This window comes from Gouania willdenowi (genome assembly GCF_900634775.1).
Source record: "Gouania willdenowi chromosome 24 unlocalized genomic scaffold, fGouWil2.1 scaffold_320_arrow_ctg1, whole genome shotgun sequence".
Taxonomy (NCBI): Eukaryota; Metazoa; Chordata; class Actinopteri; order Blenniiformes; family Gobiesocidae; genus Gouania; species Gouania willdenowi.
Window position 1 is genome coordinate 2,107,943 of NW_021144848.1, and position 26,463 is coordinate 2,134,405.

General features: G+C 36.7%; 1 protein-coding gene across 1 annotated transcript in view; it reads left to right on the forward strand.

Moving 5' to 3' along the window:
- Nucleotides 1–26,463, forward strand: part of man1a1 (mannosidase, alpha, class 1A, member 1) — a 125,680-nt gene that overhangs the window by 62,529 nt on the left and 36,688 nt on the right. The window contains exons 3-4 of the mRNA XM_028440549.1: nucleotides 9,399–9,514; nucleotides 10,862–10,942. Coding sequence (XP_028296350.1) covers nucleotides 9,399–9,514; nucleotides 10,862–10,942 — 197 coding nt within the window. The remainder of the gene's footprint in view (nucleotides 1–9,398; nucleotides 9,515–10,861; nucleotides 10,943–26,463) is intronic.

Sequence of the window (26,463 nt, forward strand, 5' to 3'; positions counted from 1 at the left end):
TATTCAAGATTTGAAACCATCAAATGTCGTCTATTCCTAGTTTGTTCATGTTTCTTTGCCTTCTCTGTAAAGTGCTTTAAATGCTCCTACCTGTCTTTATCCATGCTGAGTCAGCAGGTAGGCAGGGAAAGCAGAATTATTTAATTTCTCTTTCTTCATCTTGCTTCTCCTTAACGTCCCACGGCTTCACCTGTCAAACCCACTTTATGACAGACCACTGTGACGTCAGCCCCTCCCATGGCGGGAGGGAGACGTTGTGTAAATGTTCCAGCTGCATTCAACTCTGCACAGCCGCAGAGTGTCTCTGAGCGCAGGTAAACTACGCCCAGAGTCTCTCCATTGACTCATATTGAAGAAGAGTTACTGCACATGTACAACTTGTAACGAGAGTGGACAGTAAAGATTTTTGCGCCCCAAGGAGGAAACACGTCACCAATCAGATACAGATGAACGAAACAACTTTACACATCATTATCTATATAATATTTATTCTGATTATCTAAATACATTTATATATATATGTATATTTCATCGTATTTTTTAATTCACTATTAATTTTTATTATTGTTTATGTCTCACTCAAACAAACTGGTGAGTGGTGGGGCGGCACCCTCGCGCCCTCTGTTAGCCAGCCGCCACTGCTCACAAGATAAGATAAAACGCAAAAAAAAAACAAATTCAAAAATGCACAAATCAACAACAAAAACTCGCTGATGACTAAAAAATAAACAAAATGACAACAAATACACACAAAGTAACCCCAAAAACACACAACTTAAGAAAAAAACACAAAACACAGGCAACAATAACACAAAATGACGACAAAAGCACAGTTAATCCAAAAACACAACAAAACACACACACAAATGCACTAAACAACAACAAAAACACACAAGATGACAAAAAATACACAACATGACAACAAAAACACAAAGTAACTTCAAAAACACACAAGATAAGAAAAAAATGCATAAATCTAAAAGAAGAACAGTTACTCCAGAAACAGTTGCTTGACTGTGGACTTAATATCAGCTCTGTCACATTCCCAACACACACACACACACACACACACACACACACACACACACACACACACACACACACACACACACACACACACACACACACACACGCACGCACGCACGCACACACACACTCCTTATGAATAGTGGCTAAAAGCATTAGCCACTATTCATAAAGACCAATGTCTTTGTGTCGTTCCATTTCCAGACGAGTCGTTCACTGGCTTATTTGGTGTGTGTGTGTGTGTGTGTGTGTGTGTGTGTGTGTGGTGTGTGTGTGTGTGTGTGTGTGTGTGTGTGTGTGTGTGTGTGTGTGTGTGTGTGTGTGCGTGCGTGCGTGCGTGTGTGTGTGCGTACACTCCCGATAATGGAAATGGATGGAGTAATTCTGCAGTGACCCCCCCTCAGGCTGGTGTGGGGGTAGCGAGGTGCTGTGGGCTCTGTCTGAAGTGATGTAAATCACTTCAGACACACACACACACACACACACACACACACACACACACACACACAGGTTGGGGGGTTGAACTTTACTAAATTGTTGGAGGTTAAAATTCAAACAAAACGAAGGATTTTCCATTTCAGAGTTTCCTCATTTCCACATTAAAGCTTTTGGATTAAAGCACGAGTCCCTCTGATTGGTTGGTTCTACAGGAAGTGGCTCCATTGTACTAGAGAGAGATTCCCAATACTATAGGGTAGTTATGTGCAACTGGTGGTTCGGGGGCCACATGTGGCCCTGGCTGTAATTCTATGTGGCCCCCAAAGTAAACGTTCTAGATTACTCCCAGAATACAAAAACATCACAGAAAAATAGAGAAAATGATTCCAGAAAAACATAAAACTACAACAAAAATGCACAAAATGCCATGAAAAATACACATGATTCCAAACACACAAAATCACTTCAAAAAATAATGACATACCACACACAATGGAAAAATAAATAAAATGACAATAACACAATACATGACAAAAAATGCATACAATTTTAAAACACTTCTCCATTAACACACAATTTCACTTAAAAAAATGCACAAAATGACATTAAGAAAAAACAAATAATGATTCTAGACACAAAATCACTTCAAAAATAAAATAGCAAAAAAAACACACGACAGAAAAATACACAAAATTACTCCAGACACACAAAACAACAATAAAAACGCAAACAATTATAGAAAAATAGACAGAATAACTCCAAAACATACACAAAAGAATAAGAAAAAAATATGACAACAAAACACACAAATTGACTTGAAAAAAAATGCACAAAATTACATCAAAATACAGTATAAGGACTCCAAGCACATTGACTGACAGAAAAAAAAGACTAAAAACACAGAATGACAACAGTAACAGTCAATCACAACAAGAAATGTAATAGAAAATTACTCCAAAAACACACAAATTGACTCGAAAAAATGCACAAAATGACAACAATAACACAATAGATGACAACACAAATACAAAAAAACAACAGAAATGCATAAAATGAGAAGTAACTAGAAAATGACTCCAAAAACACAAATTAAGTGGAAAAAAAAGAAATGACAATGACATAAAAAACAAATAATGATTTTTAGACACTAAATCATTAAAAAAAATATGACAACAAAACACACATAATGGAAAAATACACAAAATGACAACAATAACACAATACATGACAAAAAGTACAAAAAACAAAACAAACATACACAAAATGAGAGAAAAAACACACGTGGTAGTTATTTACTGTAAGGTCAGTAATATTCTGGTCTGTAGCTGATTACATCTGTTCTACATCCTGTAGTTTAATTTTTGATGGAGAACAAACTTTGTTTTGCTCTGCAGTAAAGTAGTCATTACGCTAGCACCTTTCCCTTCTATTCCCCGCTTCCTGTATCACTGCTGATTTCATCACACAATCACATAACTCCTGTCACTGCAACCTTGACAGAAAGTGTCGATGTCTCACTATTTGGCAGGAAATCCACTGTGGGAGGTGTTTGTGAAGACGCTAACACGATTAGCTGAAGGCTTAGCCATCACTTTTGGTCACCTCGTCTCCCAGAAAAGAGCAGAGATCGTCTCCTAAAGTGGATCAGATGCTGGGCTGCAGGTGTTCAGGCCTGGATCAAACCATAGGATTAGGGATTAGATTAGACTGGGAGCTGAAACCACTTTATTACCACGGTGGGAGTCCAGGAGGGAGCGTTTAAAAGATGAGAGAAACTGCTGAGTCAGCGTGAACAAACCCTTTTATCTTTCTTGTAAACTCATCTTTAAAGACTTGATCGAGTGTAACAAAAAGAGAATACTGCTTAAGGGCAAAGATCAGACCATGAAGTGACACAATCTGTTCTTAATCTGGATTATTTGACTCCTGACTAGGGATGTAACGATTCACTCAACTCCCCGTACGATTAGATTCACGATACTGGGTTCACAATACAATTCTCTCACGATTTATTTTACAAATGGGACTGTAGACAAATGATGAGTGAAAAATATCCCTTTATTTTTTTTGGGAAAAAACTAGAAAATACTGTATTATTTTCCTTTTATTTTTCATTGTCAAAAGAATCCCTTGATAAACTACTCAAAACAATGCAATTTAACTAAAAATCCTACTGAATGAAATAAATAAAGGAATAATACAAATGAAGAAGAAGCCTGTTCATTTAAATTTTGGTTCTATAGTAAACAATGCAAAACTACATAATAGTTTCTTTTTAAAAGTGCAACTGAAAATGTATTTTGTGCCTTAACAATTGGACTTAAAAAAAACAAAAGTCATTTAACTGTATTTACATCAGATATTTGTTTGGACCAGCAGAGGGCGCTGGTAACCCAGTGGTAGGTTGGCATGCAGCTATTCTTGTAGTGAAGAAGAGATGCTACGCGCTAGCAGACAGAGCTAATAGAAAAACATGACTTTTACAGATATTCACGTAATATTACAGATATTCTTTCAGTGCTAAAGGAATCATTGATGAACATGTTTAAGAGGAGAAGGCGGCCAGAAAGAGAGTCGTAGGAGATTACGCCCGCTGCCTACGCTTCTGGACAAGAGAAGGATAAATAGATAGCGTCCTGTTTAAAAAAAGTACTGCGATTCAATTTTCAGTGTATCGATATTAACCGTGATACCTATGAAATGATTTTTAACTGCCTTTCAATTAATCGTTACATCCCTACTCCTGACGGTTTTTGGTTACGTCCAGGACCCGACTCCTTAACCATGATCATGTGAGTGATTCTACTGGGTCTAAATAATGACTCTGGAAACTAAAAAAGATGTACAGAAAGACAACAACAAAAAGCAGCATAGAAAAATACAGAAAAATAAAATACCCTAAAATAAACACTTTAAAAAGACACTACAAAATAACAAAACAAATGTACAAAAAGTAATCAAGAAACCAAAAATGACAACAAGTGTTTATTGTTTAGTGTGTGGTGCAGTGTGTACAGCAGGTGATGAATGATGCCTGTGAGCTGCGTTGCTTTCTTCCTCATTTCATCCATCACTGTTTCATCAGTCGTAGCAGTAACAGCTACAGGAAAACAGAGGATGGAATAGAAGAGAAACAAGGATGGATTCATCATTAACCAACGAGGAGAAGGAGCTTCACTCGTTAGCGACTTATGAAGTTGAACCATCACTTTTCCTCTTCCTCTTCTCTCTCGTCTTCCTCACAGTGGAACCGTTAATGATTCCTATTTTTCATCTTCCGTCCACGACGTCATTCCTCTGAAAGAAAAGAACGCACGTCGTCACAGACGGATGGGATTAGTTCCCATCCTGGACCTCCATATTTGATCAGATAGGCCTCATAGATCAATGAATCAAAGACCATTTGTTAAAAAATATGTATATATCCACTGTAAACTCTCTTATTGACATTGTTGGAATGATTAGCTTAATGCTAACCTTTAATGGGAAGCCACATTGACAGGCTAACGGGATTAGCATTGCATAATATAAACACTTTCACTTCATGTACTGTTAGATCAACTCTACAACTTCTGATGCAAAAAAAAACACAATCATGTGACCAATCTCTGCTACAATGTTAACTGACTTACACACACACACACACACACACACACACACACACGTTGTAGTTTTATGTTTTTCTGGAATCATTTTATCTATTTTTCTGTGATGTTTTTGTATTCTGGGAGTAATCTAGAGCGTTTACTTTGGGGGCCACATAAAATTAGAGCCAGGGCCACATGTGGCCCCTGAACCACCAGTTGCCCGTGTCAAGGGAATCACTCTCTAGTGCAATGGAGCCACTTCCTGTAGAACCAACCAATCAGAAGGACTCATACTTTAATCCAAAAGCTTTTGTGTGTGCGTGTGTGATTTACATCACTTCAGACAGAGCCCACAGCACCTCGCTACCCCCACACCAGCCTGAGGGGGGGCCACTGCAGAATTACTCCATCCATTTCCATTATCAGGAGTGTACACACACACACACACACACACACAGCCTGTGTAAACACTTAGAGCTGCACTTTAAACTTCAGCTGCTTGAGTAACTACGGCAACCCCACAAAGTCAAAATCAAACTTTAAGAAGAATCAAATAGTGGAAATGTTCCTTTAATTAAAGCTTGATGAAAGAAACAAACAATAATCTTTTTTTTTTCTTTTCTTTTTAAAAAGTTTTTCTTATTTTATTGAAAGCTGTTGTTTTTCACTTTTCTTTAATTTTTTAAAATGTTTTTTCTTATTTTATTAACCTTCTAAAGGTTGTAAATTAGAATTGTTTTTTGTTTTTTGTTTATTTTCACTTTTTCTTCTCTTTTTTAAAACATTTTTCTTATTTTATTAAAAGCTATCGTCTGAAGGTTGTAAATGATCTTTTTTTTCTTTTTTTGCTGTAGTTTGTTACAGATCTATAGGGATACTGTATGTAACCTCCTCTTTCCTTATTGTTGTGAGATTATTACTATTCTGGTCATGGTTTCAGCGTCTATGTGAGTCACATAAAGGAAAGAAGTCTCTGTGCCACTGAAAACGCTGCAAAGGAAAGCAGGAAGCAGCTGTGACGGGATCCGTTCATAGAAAAGCACTGTGGTTATAAAGTGCTGATGGTGCACTTTTTAGTTTCACACAGATGGATCCACTAATGGATTCAACATCTGTTCTAATCAGCACAAATTACCTCAAAGATTCAATACTGAACACGTTCATTAATATGTTTTTAGATTGGAAAGATAAGCCTGAATAAATCTATTCATTTTCTTATTTCTGTGTCAGGCTTTACTACTTTATTGTATTATTTCCATTTCATCACATTTCCCGTTAATTGATTGAATTACTGACAAACTGAAATGCTTTGTAGGAATTGTTTCATTTAAATCTTGTAAATAATTGTAATTATCAAAACTTCACAGGTTGAAACAGTTCACGCAAAAAATCGAGCACAGATTTTGTAGTGCGACTAATGAATCTGTTTATTCATTCCACTCACGTGCAACACCTTTAACCATGTGTTTAATGTGAAAATAATAAGATATCCTCACAAAACAAGTATGGAGATTATAGCAGATTTCTATATTTCAATTCTGTGATTTCCTTCCTCTTTCTGTGATTACGGAAATGAAAAAATACATACAGACGTACAGAAAAATACACAAAAGGACAACAAAAATAGACAAATTACTCCAGGAACACTACTATGGTACACAAAAATAACAGAAAAAATACAAAATGACTCCAAAAACACTCAAAATTATAGAAGAAAAGACAAACAAGAAAAAAAACTAGAACATTTTACTCCAAAACGCTCCTAAAAAATGATCACGAAAATGTACAGAATGACATTTCAAGACTTTCAAAACTCCAGAGAAATATCCTAAAGGACAACAAAACTAGTCAAAAACACACTTAACGACAACAAAATAGATGAAAACTAAAAATATATACAAATCAACAACAAAAATACACAAAAAATAATCAAGAAACAAAAATTGACGATGAAAACCCAGAATGACTCCAAAAACACACGTACCAACTTCAAAAATAGAAAAAATTAAAACAAAAATATGTATGACTGGGTATGGTTCCAGAAACAAAAACTGACGACAAAAATGTACAGAATGACTAAAAAAATAAACTACAAACAAAACTGCAGAAAAATATCAACTAACACAGTTAACCACAATGAGTCCAAAAACACACTTAACAGCTACAAAACAGAATATCAAACAATCAACGACAGAAATACACAAAAACACAAAATGAAAACAAAAATGTACAGAATGACTGAAAAAAGAAAATTATAGAAAAATACCCTAAAGGACAGCAAATTACTTCAAAAACGCACTTAAGGACTACAAAATAGATCAAATGAAAAAAATTGTATAGCAGCTAGCTACACACAAACATCCTCACAGATCTGAGTTTAGATGCACAGAATGGGAGCCAACTGCCGGCTATGTACCGCTCTAGCTCGCGCCGCTGCAGGTACAAATCCACGGTCATGTGAAGTAAATGACGTCACTCCTGTAGATTCTATGCAGCTTATCCTCAGTTACCATGACTATCTGTCAACATTGAGCTGTCCCGGTGGACAATTTTATGAAATAGTTTATGCACAGTATCATTGCAGTCCAAACAAATCCAACGTTGCACACTTTTGAACCAAGCAGCAGCCATGTTGAAAGTCTCAGCTCAATCTGAGCCGCAGAGATATTTGAGGAACAGACACACACAGACAGACAGACATTCCTTGCTTTATAGATAGCATTTAAAAATCCTATTTGTGTCCTCGTGTGGTGCAGAAACCTCACGTTCCACCTCAATGACAGGTTTTAGTGGAAGTTTCTTCTCTTGATTTAAGTGAAATCAAAGGTTGTCAGGACGTGAACAGCTTCTCTGTGCCATCGTATCAAAGCTTTTATCTCTTCTTCCATCTTTTTTTCCAACATGTTTGAGTGTTTCTCTGCTCTCCTTTTTGTATTTATTGCCTGGTTTGTGTTTCTGTTCACCCACATCCTGCACTTCCATCTCTTCCCACCTCTAAGTGGTCACACGGCCTCATACATACTCTGCTATTGTGCTGCTGAGGCGCAGCGAACGACTAAAAGCTTGGCTCGTATTACGTGGCTGTTGGAGTTGACTGGCAGCGCTGGTGCTGATGCATCTGTGTGTGTCTTCCCTCCTGCTATGAGGCTAATCGCTAGTGAGGAGCCAAACTCTGACATTTCATCAGTGAGATAATGGCTGCCTCTCAGCATCCGCGCAGCAAAATAACCTCTCAATAACAGCCAAAAATCAGAAAATCTCTCATTTTCAGCTTGTTTTTTAACGGGTGTGCTGCCACCTCTGCCTGTCAGCGTGTAAATCACTCATTATTCACATAATCACAGAAAGTGAAATGGATTTAAGGTGTTAGTCATTTCTGCATCTTTCAGTCATTTAAAAACATATTTCAGGTTTCAGGGAAGCTCGAAACCAGACACGTGCGACTGGCAGCTTCATTTTATGCTGCCCACAAAATGCAAACGCACATAGCTTGAAATAAAAATAGTCAAATTGACTGAAAAATACAGAGGATGACAACAAAAATGCACAAAAGGACAACAAAAACACACAAAATAAGAGAAAAATATGCTAAATTACTTCTAAAACACAAACAACAATCAAAACACAAAACAAGAACATAAACACAAATGACAAAATTAGAAAAAATATACTAAAGGGCTTCAAAAGCACACAAAAACACACAAAACTACGACAAAAACACACAAAAGACAATAATAACACAAAAAATGAGGGAAAATACACCTATATTTTTATGCAAACAACAACAAAATTTTCCAAAACACATACAACAACAAAAACACAAACACATTAATTCAGAGAAAAATACAAATCCTCAAAAGTAAACGCTTAATATAACAGAAATTTATGCAATATGACCAAAAAAACACAGAAATAACAGAGAAACATACAGAATGACAACAAAAAAGAGAAACGACAAAAAAAACAAAAACAAAATGACTCCAAAAACGTACCGTAATGGAGAGAAACAAAAATGTCTAATCATGTTTAGATTAGTTAGACTCTAAATGCTGACTTTACAGTCTAAATTCTCCTTTAGATTAAATTCTGACATATTTAATCCATGCTGTGTGCGTGTAACGCTGACATTGTTGTATCAGTGGTGTTACCGTTTGACTAGTCGTTGTGTTATCACGTGACCGCTTTGCTTTTCAACATCAGATGTTGTCAAATGTGAAAAAGATTGTGTTGTGATAGAAGGAGGGGTTTATATTTTATATGACGGCGTTAACGCATCACCACTTATAATGATCACCAGTTTAAGTGATACACCAACCATCTAAAGTGTGTGTGTGTGTGTTTGTGTAGGAAGTATAAAAGGAGCGACCATCGTGGACGCTCTGGACACTCTTTACATCATGGAAATGTTTGAGGAGTTTGATGCTGCCACGGACTGGGTGGAGAAGAACCTGGACTTTAATGTGGTAAGGCCCTGTGTGTGTGTGTGTGTGTGTGCGTGTGCGTGTGCGTGTGGTGCGTGTGCACACCAGTTCATCCACGTGTACCTGTCTAACTTTCACTAAACGTACTGTATATAACTACAGTAGTTAGGTTTAGTGGCAGGTGTGGCGTGAGTGAAGCTGCAGTAATCAGACACACTTCACTAATGTAGCACCATCTACGTAACATGTAAACACTGTCAGGCGTGTACACACGTGCACGCCTGACTCACACACACACACTTACACACGTGTACACTCCTGCACACATGTGTTTACATGTCACGCAGGCGGTGATCGATAGCAAAGATCACCTGATCACTTTATATTTATGATTGTTAGGTGCGTGTGTGTGTGTGTGTGTGTGTGTGTATTTTTAGAAAGGTGATGGTGTGAAGTCATGATGAAGTGTCAGAAGGATGAGATACAGAGTGATGACAGATTCTTATCCTCCTCCAGTTAAAGGAGGTCGTTCCTCTTTGTCTTTTACACTGTATTTACCCTAGTGTTAAATAAGATGAGAAAGGATAAGATTAGATCAAATAAGATGAGATTAAATACAATGAGATGATATTAGATGAGATGATCTAAATGACAAAGCAACAACAAAAACACAAAATGATTTTAAAAACACAACAACCGACAACAATGAGGCACAAATCCTTTGTTGTTTCCTGATTGGTGATATCATGTGACCCTGAGATCAGATTGAATAAATACGATCATTAATGCTGGTGTAGATACATGGAGGAACAGTTAATCTGATTATGAGGAAGAGTTCCAGAGATTGAAGCTCCTCAATCAGTCACTGAGAGGATGATCAGTCTCATTCTGTGTGACCTGTCATTTATCTGGGATTGATTAGATTGTCCTGTCCGTGGTGGACAGACAGACAGGACTGATGAAGACAGACAGACAGGACTGATGAGTAGAGACAGACAGGACTGATGAATTTTGTATATTTCGTTGATCTTTTGTGTATTGTGTTGTTCTTTTTGTGCATTTTGTGGGTTTTTTTGTGCATTTTGTTGTCCTGTTGTTCTTTTCTTTGTTTTGTTGTCTTTTTTGTTATTTTGTTGTCCTTTTGTTTGTTTTTTGTTGTCCCTTTGTGCGTATTGCCATCTTTTTGTTGAATTTTGTTGTCCTTTTCCATATTCGGTCGTCCTTTTTGTTATTTTATTGTCTTGTTGTTTATTTTTGTTGTTCTTTTTGTTGTGTGTGGTTGTATTGGTCATTTTTTAGCGCTGTAAAAACATCTGCACAATCCTTCTCTGAGTGTGTGTCCAGTCCTTGTGTGTCTCACGGTTCTTCCTGTGTGTGTTTTTACTGCAGAACGCTGAGATCTCTGTGTTTGAGGTGAACATCAGGTTTGTTGGAGGTCTGCTGTCTGCCTACTACCTGTCAGGGAAGGAGGTAAGAAGCTGTACTACTGCAGATCAAACACATGTGCATTAGCATTAGCATTAGCAGCTGCAGCTACAGTGTGTCCTGAATACCAAGATGTGGGAATGTTGGTGTGTTTTCACAGATGTTTCATCTGTGTCGTTTATCTTCTCCTCCACTCATTATCTGTGGGGTTTTTGGTATTTTATGTGTATATTTGCCGTGGTTTGTGGGTTTTGTAGTTTTTTTTCTTGATTTGTGGAATGTCCATATCTGTTTTTTGTGTTTTCATTTTGTGTACTTTTTTATTGTGTGATCATTTGTCATTTTGTGTGTTTTTGTGTAATTTCTTTAGTGATTTTGAAGTAATTTTTTGGGAAATTATTAGTTGTTTAAAGTGTGGTCATTTTGTGTGTTTTTGCAGTTTTTCTATATGTTTTTGTGTAATTTTGCATATTTTTGTTATCCTTTTGTGGTTTTGAAGTCGTATTTTATGTAATAATTTGTAATTTTGTTTTTGGATTCAATTAGTGTACTTTGTTGTTTTGTGAGTAATTTTGACTTATTTTCTGTTTTTTAAGTAAGTTTATGTGTTTTTGCAGTTACTTTGTATGTTTTTGTCAAGGTTCTGTTGGTTTTTGGAGTCAATTTGCATATTTTTGTCATCCTTATATACTTTTGTCTGATTTTGAAGTCATTGTGTTTAATTTTGAAGTAATTATTGTTATCCTATTTGTGTTTTTGAAGTCGTATGTTGTGTAATCATTTCTCATTTTGGATGCCACTAAAAATTAGGCAAAGCTCTAGTTTTACATGAGTTTCCTGAGTTGTCCTTCTGAGCGGTGACTTCTTTCAATCCGCTGCTGTCCAAACTGAAGGAGGACGTTTAGTGTCAGTGTTAGCGTTAGCGTTAACGCTGAAAGATGCTTTGATGAGAATATGAACAGCTCTATAGTTGCTGCTGCTGCCTGTGAGCTTCACGCTGGAAGGCTTTTAACGGCTCGGCCTGCGTACAGAACGCAGCGTGTAACCTTTGAGGAAGGAGCAACATGACGAATGGTGGGGGGACGTAAACAATGAGCAGAGAGATGGAGTGAATCAAAGGCCTGAGGTCAGGCTGCTAATCAACGCTAAGTGCTTTAAAGAAGGACTGAGGAAGAGGAGGAGCTGCTGCACCACAGAATAGAACAGAAACACACATGTTTGCTACGTGCTAAGCTAACCCAAACATGTAGGACTGGTTGCTATATGCTGAGCTAACCAAAACATGTGCGACTGGTTGCTATGTGCTGAGCTAACCAAAACATGTGCGCCTGGTTGCTACGTGCTGAGCTAACCAAACATGTAGGACTGGCTGCTACGTGCCAAGCTAACCAAACATGTAGGACTGGTTGCTATGTGCTGAGCTAACCAAAACATGTGCGACTGGTTGCTATGTGCTGAGCTAACCAAAACATGTGCGACTGGTTGCTACGTGCTGAGCTAACCAAACATGTAGGACTGATTGCTACGTGCCAAGCTAACCAAACATGTAGGACTGGTTACTAAATGCTAAGCTAACCCAAACATCTAGGACTGATTGCTACGTGCCAAGCTAACCAAACATGTAGGACAGGTTTTTATGTGCTAAGCTAACCCAAACATGTAGGACTAGTTGCTACGTGCTAAGCTAACCCAAACATGTATGACTGGTTGCTACATGCTAACCTAACCCAAACATGTAGAACTAGTTGCTACGTGCTAAGCTAACCCAAACATGTGTGACTGGTTGATACATACTAAGATAACTCCAACATATGGTACTGATTGCTACGTGCTAAGCTAACCCAAACATGTATGACTGGTTGATACATGCTAAACTAACCAAACATATGGTACTGGTTGCTCGGTGCTAAGCGAACCAAACATGTAGGAGTGGTTGCTACGTGCTAAGCTAACCAAACATGTGAGAGTGGTTGCTACGTCCTAAGCTAACCAAACATATGGGACTGGTTGTTACGTGCTAAGCTAACCAAACATGTGGGAGTGGTTGTCTCATGCTAAGCTAACCAAACATGTGGGAGTGGTTGTCTCATGCTAAGCTAGCGAAACATGTGGGAGTGGTTGTCTCATGCTAGGCTAACCAAACATGTGGAAGTTACCACAACAACATGAAACAGCAGCAGTAATACACAAAAAAAATGACACTTAAAAAGGAAATAGCAAAAATAAATAATATGACACTATGAAAACAACACCACAAAAAATTCAAATACAATACAAAAAAAAAAGAATCAAAACTACACAAATTTTCAAGAAAAAAAAACACGCCAAAAACATATAAAACAACAATGGTTTAGTAAACATCTTCAAGATTATTTATACATCACCTGAAAAGGTGCCAGAAATATGATGTTGTTTGTAAAGAATATGAGAAAAAAGACAATAACAAAATGACACTAAAGTCACTAAAAGAAAATGACACCAAAATGACACTTTAAAAAAACTGAAAAAGCTAAATCAAAGTTAGACGAAAACAACATAATAAACTATAAAATCACACCATTTACAACAAAATTACACTAAAATTACCAGAAGAATGTTTACACAGCAACAGTAATACACAAAAATTACATTTGAAAATAGTTTAGTGAACATCTCCAAGCATGTTTTGTTTGTGGTTATAAAGTCTCTATTGTTAATGGGTTTTTCCCATTGAGGACTGGGTTCAGTGTTTGTGAGAGATGAGACGAGTTTCCTCCTGCTTTCATTTCCTGGATCGGAATCAACTGTCATTGATCATGTGACGGCACAGAAAGCAGAACAGCCGACTCGGGACGATCCAAACCCAGGATGAATTCATCCACCTTCATTAGGGAAGTGTCAGTCAGACATGTTTTTCCTTCTTTGTTTTTAAACTACAGCAGCCATGAGGGAGATGTGCATTCACGCTCTCATAAAGCAAGCGTTCTGTTGTGGGTTTGATTTTCAACACGTAGAGCTCCACAGAGGCTCCCCTTCAAAATAAAAGTCTCTGATCACTAGGATCAGCCAACATAGGCTACAAAGCAGATTAATATTCATCACCCAAACAAAGAGAAGCAAGTTACGAGCCGTGAGCAACATTCAGGACACTTAGGACTGCTATAGTGAGTGAGACTTTTAATGAGTTAGCGTATCGTTAGCCCCGAGCTAATGAATTATGAGCAATGACTTAAAGGAGGTCAGTCAGTGGAAGTTGGGGCTCTGAGGTTTGAACAGCAGGGTGAGAACTTTTAATGTGACAGCTGTGTGAATGTGAGGTGTAAACAACGAGAACAAAACAACACGAGGAACAACAGCAGCAGTTACAGCAACAACAAGGGAAAAAAACAGGAATAAAAGCTACAGAAACGTTCAGTGACTGCAACAGTAGCAACAGCAACAATAGCTAAACAATATGAGCAACGTTAGCATGAGCCAATACAGCAACAATCTAAAAAACAACAGCAATATATATATATATATATTTATATATCAGCTGGCGATAAGTCACAACGTGATGGTTTTGATTAGTTTCTGCATCTGGCAACGCAAATTAGAAGTATTTTAGCCTATTTTTGTTATCCTTTTATTCTTTTGAGGTATATTTTGTGTAATCGTTTGTCATTCTGTGTTTTTGAAGTAATTGTGTGTTTTTTCATTTATTTGTGTGTACTTTTTAGTCATTTTGTGTGTTTTTGAAGTCATATTTTGTGTAATAATTTGTCATTTTGTGTGTTTTTGGATTCATTTGTTGTACTTTTTTGTTGTCTTGTGTGTTTTTGGAGTAATTTTGTCTAATTTTGAAGTAATTGTCTAATTTTTGTCCCTTTTAATTTGAAAGGTTCTGTGTTTTTGGAGTAATTTTGCCTGTTTTTGTTATCCTTTTTTGTTTTGAAGTCATATTTTGTGTAATCATTTTTCATTTTGTGTGTTTCTGGATTCATTTGGTCTACCTTTTTTAGTTGTTTTGTTTTTTTGTGGAATAGTTTTGTCTAATTTTGAAGTCATTTTGTCTATTTCTGTTGTCTTTTTTTGTTTTTGAAGTCATATTTTGCATAATCAATTATTAGTCATTTATTTGTGATTTCTGTGCAAAATAAACAATAAGCCTCTGCTGGTGATAAATCACAATATGGTGGTTTGGATTAGTTTCTGTATCTGGCAACACAGAGTAGAAGCAATTTAGCCTGTTTTTGTTATGCTTTTATTTTTTTGAGGTATGTTTTATGTAATCGTTTGTCATTCTGTGTGTTTTTGTTAAGTCACAATGTGGTGGTTTGGATTAGCTTCTGTATCTGGCAACGCAGAGTAGAAGAAGGTGCTTGAGAGGTAAATAAGGACAGAAGAAACACAAACGGAGGAGAAAACACATTAAAAAAAAAGTTAGTTCACTGATTTGTTGGTCTGTTTAAAGCGGACATGGGCAACTAGTGGCCCGGGGGCCACATGTGGCCCTCAGCTTATTTGTAAACGGCCTCCAAAGTAAATGCAGGAAGTGACTTCAAAAACACAAAAGACAGGGGAAAAAAAATACACAAAACAACAACAACAAAATACACAAGAGACAAAAAATACACACAAAGTAATTCCAAAAACACGCAAGATAAGAAAAAAACACACAAGATGACAAACATGCTCAAAATGACAACAAAAACACAGTTAAATTCAAAAATACACAAGATTAGAAAAAGCACAATAAATACAAAAATGCACACAAAATGCACAAAACAACAAAAATAACACAAAACAACAAAAATACACAAAAGAACTTCAGAAACACACAAGATGAGGAAAAACGGGGGAAATCAAACAAGAAAAATACAAAGAACAACATCAGATTGGTCATTATTCCTCATAGATCAATAAATCAAGATCGTTTGCTAAAAAAAAAGTTGTTGTCGGGAAAGCTTGGCGCATTGCATTGTGGGATGTGGAGTCATGTAGACAGATGCGTAGAAGTGTTTTTCCTTCACTGTCTTTAATTAAAAACTGATGGTCTCCAGCAGGTTTAAAGAAACGGTGTGTACATTGTGCACGTTTCACTCCAGTGAAAGCTGTCAGTGCTACACAGGACCTCACCACCATGTGGGTTTGGCTTCACATCTTTCCTCTGATCTATTTCTGTGTGAGGACATACACATGTGTTTCCCACAGACAGCAGCAGGAGGGTCTATTTTCTCCATTAGTACATTTAAAGTCATTGTGATGCTGGAGCTCCACTGAGGCCTCCTGTTGGTCTTGTAGAATGGACCAATTATCAGAGCCACATGGGGCGGGCCTCCTGTCGCTGTGATTAAAGCACCAACACATTAATAAAGCTGCTCTGCTGTTTGTCATGGGGGGGGGGGGTACTTTCCTCCCACTGTTCTTCCTCCATCCTGAAGCATCCACATCCAATGGGCTGCTAACTTACAATTTTACACCATCATAACCAATGAATGAAGGACTGAAATGTAATAATTATAACAACATTTTAAGTTGTAATAAATAATGATTTTTTTAATGTGTTTTTTATATGAATATTAAATTAATAATCTATTTGAAGTTAAGAGTGCAAATAAAGTTTGCTTTTTCAGCTTGCTTTTTCTTAAACTTCAGATTATTAGTTGACTTAAGTCGTTAGTATTACTTTTTAAGATAACGTATATACATAATGACACAGTTTAAGGCGATCAGTTATCATTATGTGAACGTGAACAACATAAATGTCAAGCCATGGACTCATTGACATCATTTCAAACCTTTTCTCGTCTACTCACTCGTAGAACGGCGTTGGCGTCACGCGTGTAAAACACGTGCTTTACGGTGCGTCTCTTTGATATGTATGAGTCACACATGAATCCAGAATACGGTTGTTAGCATCATATGTATCGGAGCATTAGTTTACACTCTTCATTAAACATTCACGTGTGTGTGGATGATCTAATTGAGTCTCTTTGTAGTTGTAAGGAGGTTACATTCCACACACCGTACGGTCTCATTAAGGCTACCACATCACAGCTTCAGTTTGTACGCTTTTCACTACTTTTCATGTTGTTCTGCAGTGTTTCCATGACGACTGATGGTAGTTATGAGTAGTTTCCTTTGTACGCTGTACATTTTAGGATCTCAGCGTGAGGTATCAGGCAATTACGCCTTTGATTATCAATGTTCATATACAATTACAGTCACCTGCCTTTTTTTCCAATTACAATCAAAATTACAATTATTATTTTTCACCTAAATGGCCATTACAATTACGTTCTCAATTACTAAAGTTTCATTACTTTTTTCCTTGAAAGTAGGGCTGCTCTTCTCCAAATGTTTAGACACCGACAATAAATGCATTTTTTGTTTTTGCAATAACGACCCAAAATCACGCAACCCCATGCTTCCAAGAGCGGTGTCTTAATTCACTGCGCCCCATAACTTTAAAGTTGTACCCAGGGAACTTTACTACATCCACAACATTAGTAATGATGTGAGCACGTCTGTGGTGTGTGATGTTACTAATGTGTGTCAGAGAAAAGTGTCAACTTAAAGTCAAAAAAGTGTTCCTTGAGAAACGGTGTTCAGGTGGGCGGAGCCAGGTAGAAACCCAGGATTTCTATGATAAAACCTGCCAACTCGCTTTATGAAATACAACCCTCTGGAAGACTGGCTGGTTACTACGGTAACAGCTAATGGGGAACCTTAAACATATTGACTTCAACTGTGAGAACGTTGGTTCAATGGTTTTTAGACGCTTCCTGTCCGTACGTATAATTGTTTTTAATTGTTATCAGTGCTTTCATTGGTCCTATTATGAATTCCTGGAGGAGCAACAGTAACATTACTAACTGTACTACAGTGGAAATCACATTAAGATGCACCAATGATGAACTGCACACAATCATATTACACACGTCGTATCTGTAGGCTACAGTCTGATATAGCTAGATTAGCACTCAGAGCGACACACACACACACACACACACACAAAAACAAAAATCACAACACAAAAAAATAAACACAACTATTAATAGTAATAAATAAAAATAAATTACATTTCAGCAAAAATACACAAAATTACTCCAAAGATCTACACTGCAAAATAAACAAAAGTATATTTGTAAAAATAAATCTTGAATTACAGAAAAATACACAAAATGGAAACAAAAATACACCAATGACTCCAAAACACAACAAAATAAACAAAACTATTTTTTTAAAAAAATTTGAATAAATCTTCATTTACAGAAAAATATATTGTAGAAAATGACTCCAAAAACACACAACACAACCACAATAAATATATATATATATATATCAAAGTTACAGAAAAATACACAATAAGAACAACAAAAATACACAAAATTACTTCAAAGATCCACACGACAAAATAAAGTTGTTGTTTTTTAAAAAAAAATCTTAACATACAGAAAAATCCACAAAATGGAAACAAAATACTCAAATGACTCCAAAAATGCACAATGCTACAAAATAAACAAAACTATTAAAACATTTTTAAATAAATATTAAATTACAGAAAAACACACAAATAGGACAAAAAATCCACAAAATTACTCCAAATCAGAAAATGTGTAAAATACAGGAAACAAAAATCCACAATTTAAAAACACCACATTGAGATACAAAAACACACAACACGACAAAAATAAACAAAACAATTTTTTTAATCAAAGTTCCAGAAAAATACACAAAACAACAATTACTCCAAAGATCCACACTACAAAATAAATGTTTTTTTAAATAAATCTTAGATTACAGAAAAATACACAAAATGTCAACAAAAATAAATAAATGTCAACAAAAACAAAAATGCATAACGCCACAAAAATAGAATAAATCCTAATTTACAGAAAAATACACAAAATGACTCCAAAAACACAAAATAAGTTAAAATACAGAAAACAACAATAATACACAAAACTAATTAAAAAAAAATACTCCAAAGATCCACACTACAAAATAAATGTTTTTTTAAATAAATCTTAGATTACAGAAAAATACACAAAATGTCAACAAAAATAAATAAATGTCAACAAAAACAAAAATGCATAACGCCACAAAAATAGAATAAATCCTAATTTACAGAAAAATACACAAAATGACTCCAAAAACACAAAATAAGTTAAAATACAGAAAACAACAATAATACACAAAACTAATTAAAAAAAAATACTCCAAAGATCCACACTACAAAATAAATGTTTATTTAAATAAATCTTAGATTACAGAAAAATACACAAATGTCAACAAAAATAAATAAATGTCAACAAAACAAAAATGCATAACGCCACAAAAATAGAATAAATCCTAATTTACAGAAAAATACACAAAATGACTCCAAAAACACAAAATAAGTTAAAATACAGAAAACAACAATAATACACAAAACTAATTAAAAAAAAATACTCCAAAGATCCACACTACAAAATAAACAAAAGTATTTTTTTGACATAAATCTTAAATTGCAGAAAAATACACAAAATGGAAACAAATATAAACAAATGACAACAAAAACACAAATTTACTCCTAAAACGTACAACGCCACAAAATAAAACAAAGTTTCCTTCTGCTGCACGACAACTGTCGCCTCCTACTGGCTGGACCTTGTATCTGCACCGTCTACCATTAACTCATTGACTGCCATTGATGTCTAAAGACGTCATTTGTGTTTTTCGGCTGGTGTTGCTAGGAGACAGTGTGACGAAGCTCTCCCGTGAATATCTAACTTGTACAATGGATGTAGTGACCAACTGGTGACATGTAGGTGGCAGCAGAGCACCTTTGGGTGAGAGAGCACCTGTGATGGGCAGAGCTCAGAGGGAGAGGAAAGGAGTTTACGAGACAGAAAATGGTGCTATGAGAGTTGATGCTGAAGTTCCCACCAGTTCACAGCAGCTCACACTCAACCAGAGCATGTGTGGAACTAAGTGGACTATTGAGAGTGTGGCGATGGTGAGAGTAAACGATCAAAAAAACGGGGCGAGCGGTGACACTCGAAAGTTGTGTGTGTGGAAAATGACGGGGGAGAGACTTGGAGGAATGCCAAAATACAGTAAGAAATCCATTCAATTCTGACCTAGATAGCAAAATATTAATAATGTTGCCATCAACAGCCTGGTTTCAGTGTTGTTTTTGTAGTTTTATAGAAGGAAACAAATGTTGAGGTGTCACTAAAGCAAAAAAAAATGCTTCAAAGTAATTGTTAGGTTTTTTCGGAAAAGACGTTTTTCTCAGCTTTTTGTCACAAACTGGTGATTTGTGTGAAACTTGCCTCTATTCAACTGCTGATTACGGAAGAACGAAACAAGCTAGAAACAGTTTTTTCCCTGGTGAAACTGGAGAGTCTAGTCTTTCAGAATCTGGTTTCAGATTTCAGATTGTCATAGTACAAAATATTCAGTGGGTCTTGAAAGATCAGTGAAAATGATCTAAAACCCGTGGCAATATGGGGTTGGCTGCTCTGAAAATGGCTGGCAGTGAATGAGTTAGGTGGATGTTGTAGTGTTGAGTGACCAAGTGTCAGTCAAAGCCAATCACAGACATTTGTGCTTCACTTTGATCGTTCCCTGTCTCTGAGGGCAACACATAATTCCCAGTATTCATATGTGTGTGTGTGTGTGTGTGTGTGTGTGTGTGTGTGTTAAAGCAGCAGGTTTTAGTCAACAGTGTTATCAGGGAGCTCCAGCCTGAGTCTTTGCTGAAGGATTGAGTCACTTTTCATCATTAATGCAGCAGTAGGATGTTGGCAACACAAGCAGTCGACGGTAATTGTTGCATAAGCGTAGCATAAAAGAGAAAATACAGTTTAACTTTACAAATGACCCTGATGCAACGCTCAGGTGTAACGGAGGAAATCCTCTCACGCTTGCAGTCCACGTTGCTTTTCTCTGACCATAACAGACTGGATGTCTGCACCACTCTCCAATCACCAGGGGAGAAGGTGAAGTCCGTCATCACTCATAAGATGAGTCAGCAGGTAATCTATAGCTGAGAGGGATACCTGGACAGGGAGAGGACAAATACATTAATACAATTTACATAAATCTTAAGCGAAAAAGGGCAAAGGGGGAAAGAAAAAAAAGAGTTAAAGGAAAAGGAGGTAAAGAAGAGGCAGAGGCCGCCGCCCCAATGTCTGCTGGGTTCTGGCCTGGCTCCCTCAGTTCAGCTGGGTGCTGGACTCCAGGTTGAAACTATCATTGATCCCCATTCCGTAGAGTTTTTAAAAAAAAAATGATTATTATTTATTTATTTTGATTTTTTATCTATGACTTTTTCCCACTTTTCTCTCAATTTCATTTTGTATATGTATGTATATATAAATATTTATATATTGTTCCTTTCCCTCACATATAGGGCCTGAGCACCTCGATTTTATTATCATCACAAAAGTGCTTATTTTGAAGGTCTAAACATGTTAAAAAACTCATGAAAACTTGAACACATATTAGGACTAGCAAAAATATGGTATTTTGGGGAATTACTCATGTGAATGGCAAAATGACTCTATAGCGCCCCCTTGAAAAATGGCCATACAGTTAGTTTCACGTATTGCTACGAAATTCTGTACAATCACTGTAGAGTTAGGACTGATGACATCATCATTGTGGAGGTAGGACTGATGACATCATCACTAGGTAGGACTGAGGACATCATCACTAGGTAGGACTGATGACATCATCACTGTAGAGGTAGGACTGATGACATCATCACAATAGAGGTAGGACTGATGACATCACTGTAGAGGTAGGACTGATGACATCATCATTGTGGAGGTAGGACTGATGACATCATCACTAGGTAGGACTGAGGACATCATCACTAGGTAGGACTGATGACATCATCACTGTAGAGTTAGGACTGATGACATCATCATTGTGGAGGTAGGACTGATGACATCACTGTAGAGGTAGGACTGATGACATCACTGTAGAGGTAGGACTGATGACATCATCATATTTGCCTCAAATGTCTGCAAACTACATGGTGTCTGATTAATATACGTTTTGCATCCAACACTGCACTGTTAAAGTACTTCACACATTCATATTTTTATTTTAAACACACGTTTATTTGGTTGCGTTATAAAATGATCTTGACAATAAAGTTGAATCTTTATAGTAAATATTCCTCTTAGCAGCCTGTTTACTAGGATGATGTGCTATGCTTATGGAAGTTATTAAGTTTGTAGAGCTACTGTAAGTAGATGCTAATTAATTATAGCAGCTTTCATTTGTTTGCCAAAAAAATTAGTTATGGTTTAACTCAACCGTCATTCATAGTCATAGTGCCATTTATTAGTAAAAGGAAATCATAGACATTAAATTTGCACAGAACATTGCAGGAAAGTTTGTGATATAATCCTTGTAACTGGTCAGCTACACCCCGACATGCAACACACCTCAATGTGTGCCCCTGCCCGACGTGTGTGTGTGGTTGCGAGGGCCCATTCATTGCTGTTTGCAACTTTAATCGTCTATTATTAACTTGTTTTTGTCTCCTCCCCCATCCTCTAATAGCACAATGTCATTATTATAATTATTATAATATCACACACACACACTATTATATTGTAGAAGATTTTAAAATATTGTCTATGGCATTTTTTCTGTAATTGTCTCTGTCTTTATGTTGTACGTGGCAAAAATAAAAAAAAGATAAACAAAAAATAAAATGGGTTAAAAGTGAGTGAAAATGGTTGAAAAGGTGGTGAACTGGGATTTTAAAACCACAGAAATTGATTAAAAGTTGCAAATTAGAGTGGGCAAAAACTGACAGAAAAAGTGGTAAAAACTGTTCAAAGTGACAAATCATGAATGTGGTTAAATTGGCAAAAAAAAAAATGAGCATGAAATATGGTGAAAATAGGTTAAAAGTGACAATAATGAGTCATCGTGCAACAATAGGTGGTGTCAGCGTAGAACTTTTAATGCCAGTGTTTTTCTTTTTTTCATCACCTCACACCAGTTTTATTAACAGAGTCAATATGATATATGTGGTAATCAATAACCCTGATACATGTAAAGCTACCAGCACCATCATGGTTCTCTGCTTCCTTCACAGCAGACTGCTCCAGATGCCTATGAGATGTTTCTCTGTCTGACTCTGTTCTTCTTCTGGTGCTTTTCTACCTACAGTTCAGAGTCCAGAGGTGGGGTTTGACCCCCCCAACACTTCACCACTAGCTGGTCTTGTGATAACCAGCAGCATGACCTTTGTTTTCTCATGTTTCCTGTTCTAAGAATCATTGTCCTCACCTCTCTATCGACCCCTTTTACAATGCTGTGTGTGTGACTGTTACACATTCACCAAGTCGATAGTTTCTAAACAATGATTCTACACAAGCATCCTGCTTTACAGAATCTGACAGTGGGAAAAGTGGTGGAAAGGTTTTATAAGTGCCGGAAATGTGTTGAAATTTGGAAAAATGTGCAGAAAAGGCATTGGAATGTGATGGAGAAGTGTCAGAAATGGGAGAAATGTAGCAAAAATGTATTAAAAGGAGCCAAAATGTGGCAAGAACAAGTAAATAAAATAGGTTGAAAAATGGAAAGTTTGGTGTAGTTGCAGAAAAATGGGCTCAAATTGTTGAAAAAAAGTTAGTTTCTTGAAGGCATCTGGCGAGCCACTCCCAGTGTCTCGCGACCCAAGGTTGAGAACCCCTGCTCTGGACTATTTGTGTGTAAATGTGTGATATTTTGCCAAAACGTACATGTGAGGCCGTTAGGACTGGGCAAAAAATCGATTTAATCGAATTTGCAGATGAAAGCGATTTTTATTTTGCAAATTTGAGTTTAAAAAAAATCAAAAATAAAAATTCCAACCACATTTTTTTCGGACTTTTTTTACGTTCCGATGTGAGCCCGCCCCCTCTTAGTTTACATGTGTTAACCCTTTCAGTAGGCTATACAGTATGTTTAATGTTTTATTCACACTATGCAGAGATGCTAAGGGAAGAGTTTAACATCTTTTTAAATGTAATGTTATATGTTATAAAATACGTAGTTATCTGATTTTTTTAAACAACAAATTGAAGCTACTGTGAAGTTGCTGTTGCACTTTTTCTTAAACCAGGGTTAAAGCTTGAAATTGTTGAATGACAGTCTCTTTTGGGATTATTCTATGCATTTTAACTCTAGAGGACAATCACAGCAATAAAGTTGCACTTTTGACAATATATCTGATGTCTGCAGTCATGTTTAATTGCATTAAATAAATAAAAATAAATAAAAATTCAAATTGAAACTTCAATTTTTCTTTTAGGTAAAATCGCCCAGCCCTAGAGGCCTTCTTTCACTTCAGTGTCGGACTGAAATTCCCGCTTGATTTTCTTTACAAAAATAATAACATTAAACCCACATCCGTATTTTCTATGCGTGTGTAAAAAGGAATGGTCTATGCAGAGGCACGTTGCAGCTGTCAGCCTCTGTGCTTCCCCTGTGGGTGTCATTATGAAACATATCTGTGCTTATACACATGTGCCACTGACAGATGTGCAGCAGGTTATTGTTGGAAAGCGACGCGCTCGTCTCTGCCTTTGTTTCATGGCTGCTGTCAGACTTCCTCACAGCACCACAGCTGCTCTCATTGGACCTTATCACACTCGCCTCCAGCAGAGGGATACACACACACACACACACACACACACACACACACACACACACCTATTGAGCGGATTGTCTTGTTTGTTTGTCTTTAATTCATCTTTATGTTTTATTTTGTTTATTTTAAATAAAAGATACAATTAAAACAAATAAAATTCATGGAATAACCATAACACAGACGTAGGCAAATGGCGGCCGGCGGCCCTGGGAATGATAAATGCACAAAATGGCACCAAAAAACTAGAAAAGATTATAACAAAATACACAAAAGGTAGACAAAAATCTACAAAAAAGACTCATAACACACAAAACATCAGCAGAAATACACATTAAATGTTGTTTTCTCTCCTTTTGTGTATTGTTTTGTTTTTGGTTGTTTGTGTTTGTAATTTGTGTGTGTTTGTGTTGTCATTTTTAATGGTTAAGAATCATTTTGTGTATTTTTATTGTGTTTTTCTGTATTTTGCTGTTGAAGTCTTATTGTGCATTTCTGTGTATTATTGTTGTCTTTTTGTTTGTTTTTGTTGTAATTTTATTTTCATTTCTTTTTGTTTTTAGAATATCAATTTGTGTATTTTCTGTTATTTATGTAAAATTCATTGTCATTTTGTGCATTTTTGTATATTTTGTGTTTAGAATCTTTTTGTGTATTTTTGTTGTGTTTTTTGCCGTTAGTTCATGAAGTCGTTTCATGTTTGTTTTAAGACGTTCTGTGGGGTTTACTTTGGGGGCCACAGAAAAGTAGTCTTCAGATAATAAAGAAAAGATTCTGGTGCTTTTATTGTGACACAATGAGACTCAAACGTCGACGTTTATTGACTCGTGATCTTTGATCAGTTGTTGATCCAGTCTTTAAATCACTTTAAAGGAACGTAAAGTAACGTCTGCACCAAACCTCAGCGTGTCCACGTTGTTTTATCTTTATGCCGAGACAAAAATCGTCCAAGTTTCAGAGGGCGAGTGAGTGGAAGGGCGAGAGAGCATGGTGCCCCGTGGTTGCCTAATCAATATTAATTATTAATGCCCCCTCCCCTTACAGGGCTACTCCCTGCTTCCTGGGACTTACAGTCCAATTACATCAGCTCACAGACGTGTGCGTGTTATTAAAACTCTCCCAGTCTTCTTTTCTAAAAGATCCTTTCAAAATAAAGCTCAAGCCCTATTTTATTAGACAAACATATTGTCATCTGTGTCATTAGGGCAGAGATCCCAAAGCGTTCCCAGGCCATGCCAGAAGTGTGGTCTCTCCAGCATCTCTTTGTAAAAAGAGTGGGGTGACACTTCTTTATTTTACTGTTATTTGATTTAAATTGTACTCAAGTACAAATACAAGTAAGTCATACATAAAACACACAAGTACAAGTGAAAAGTAGCTCATTTAAATAGAACTCAAAGTAAAAGTTACTAGTTACTTTCACCCCCATGTTTATTTTTGGTAATAAATCCACGGTTTCCTTGCATACAGTAATATCTCATGTATAGACTTAAAAATGAAAAGACCAAATCTACCACAATTGCAACTATAGTTGCATGATACACACGGTACCCCACGGTGCCAAAATGTAACAGTTCCTACTATACTAGAAATTCTACACGACGGTACTACCGTGGATTACGATACTACCGGTACCAGATGCCTCTACTCTCCTCCTGGCTTATCACTGCACAGTCTAAACTCACTGCACGCTACTCACTGAAAAACATACCAACATGGCAACCAAACTCCACAGCTGCTGAATGATTGGCTGTTGGCCTGTTACTGGTGACGTACGGAGATATGATGTGTCCGCACGCTGGGTCCGCCCGTCTGTAGCTGATTGGCTGTTTGTGTGTTTATACCGGCATGAAGGAACTCCATGAAACAGCTCCACTTTGACAGAAACTAGCTTCAAAACTAACAACAAGCTAAAGTTCTGTCTCTCCTGGACACGTGCACGGCTTACAGTCACAAACAC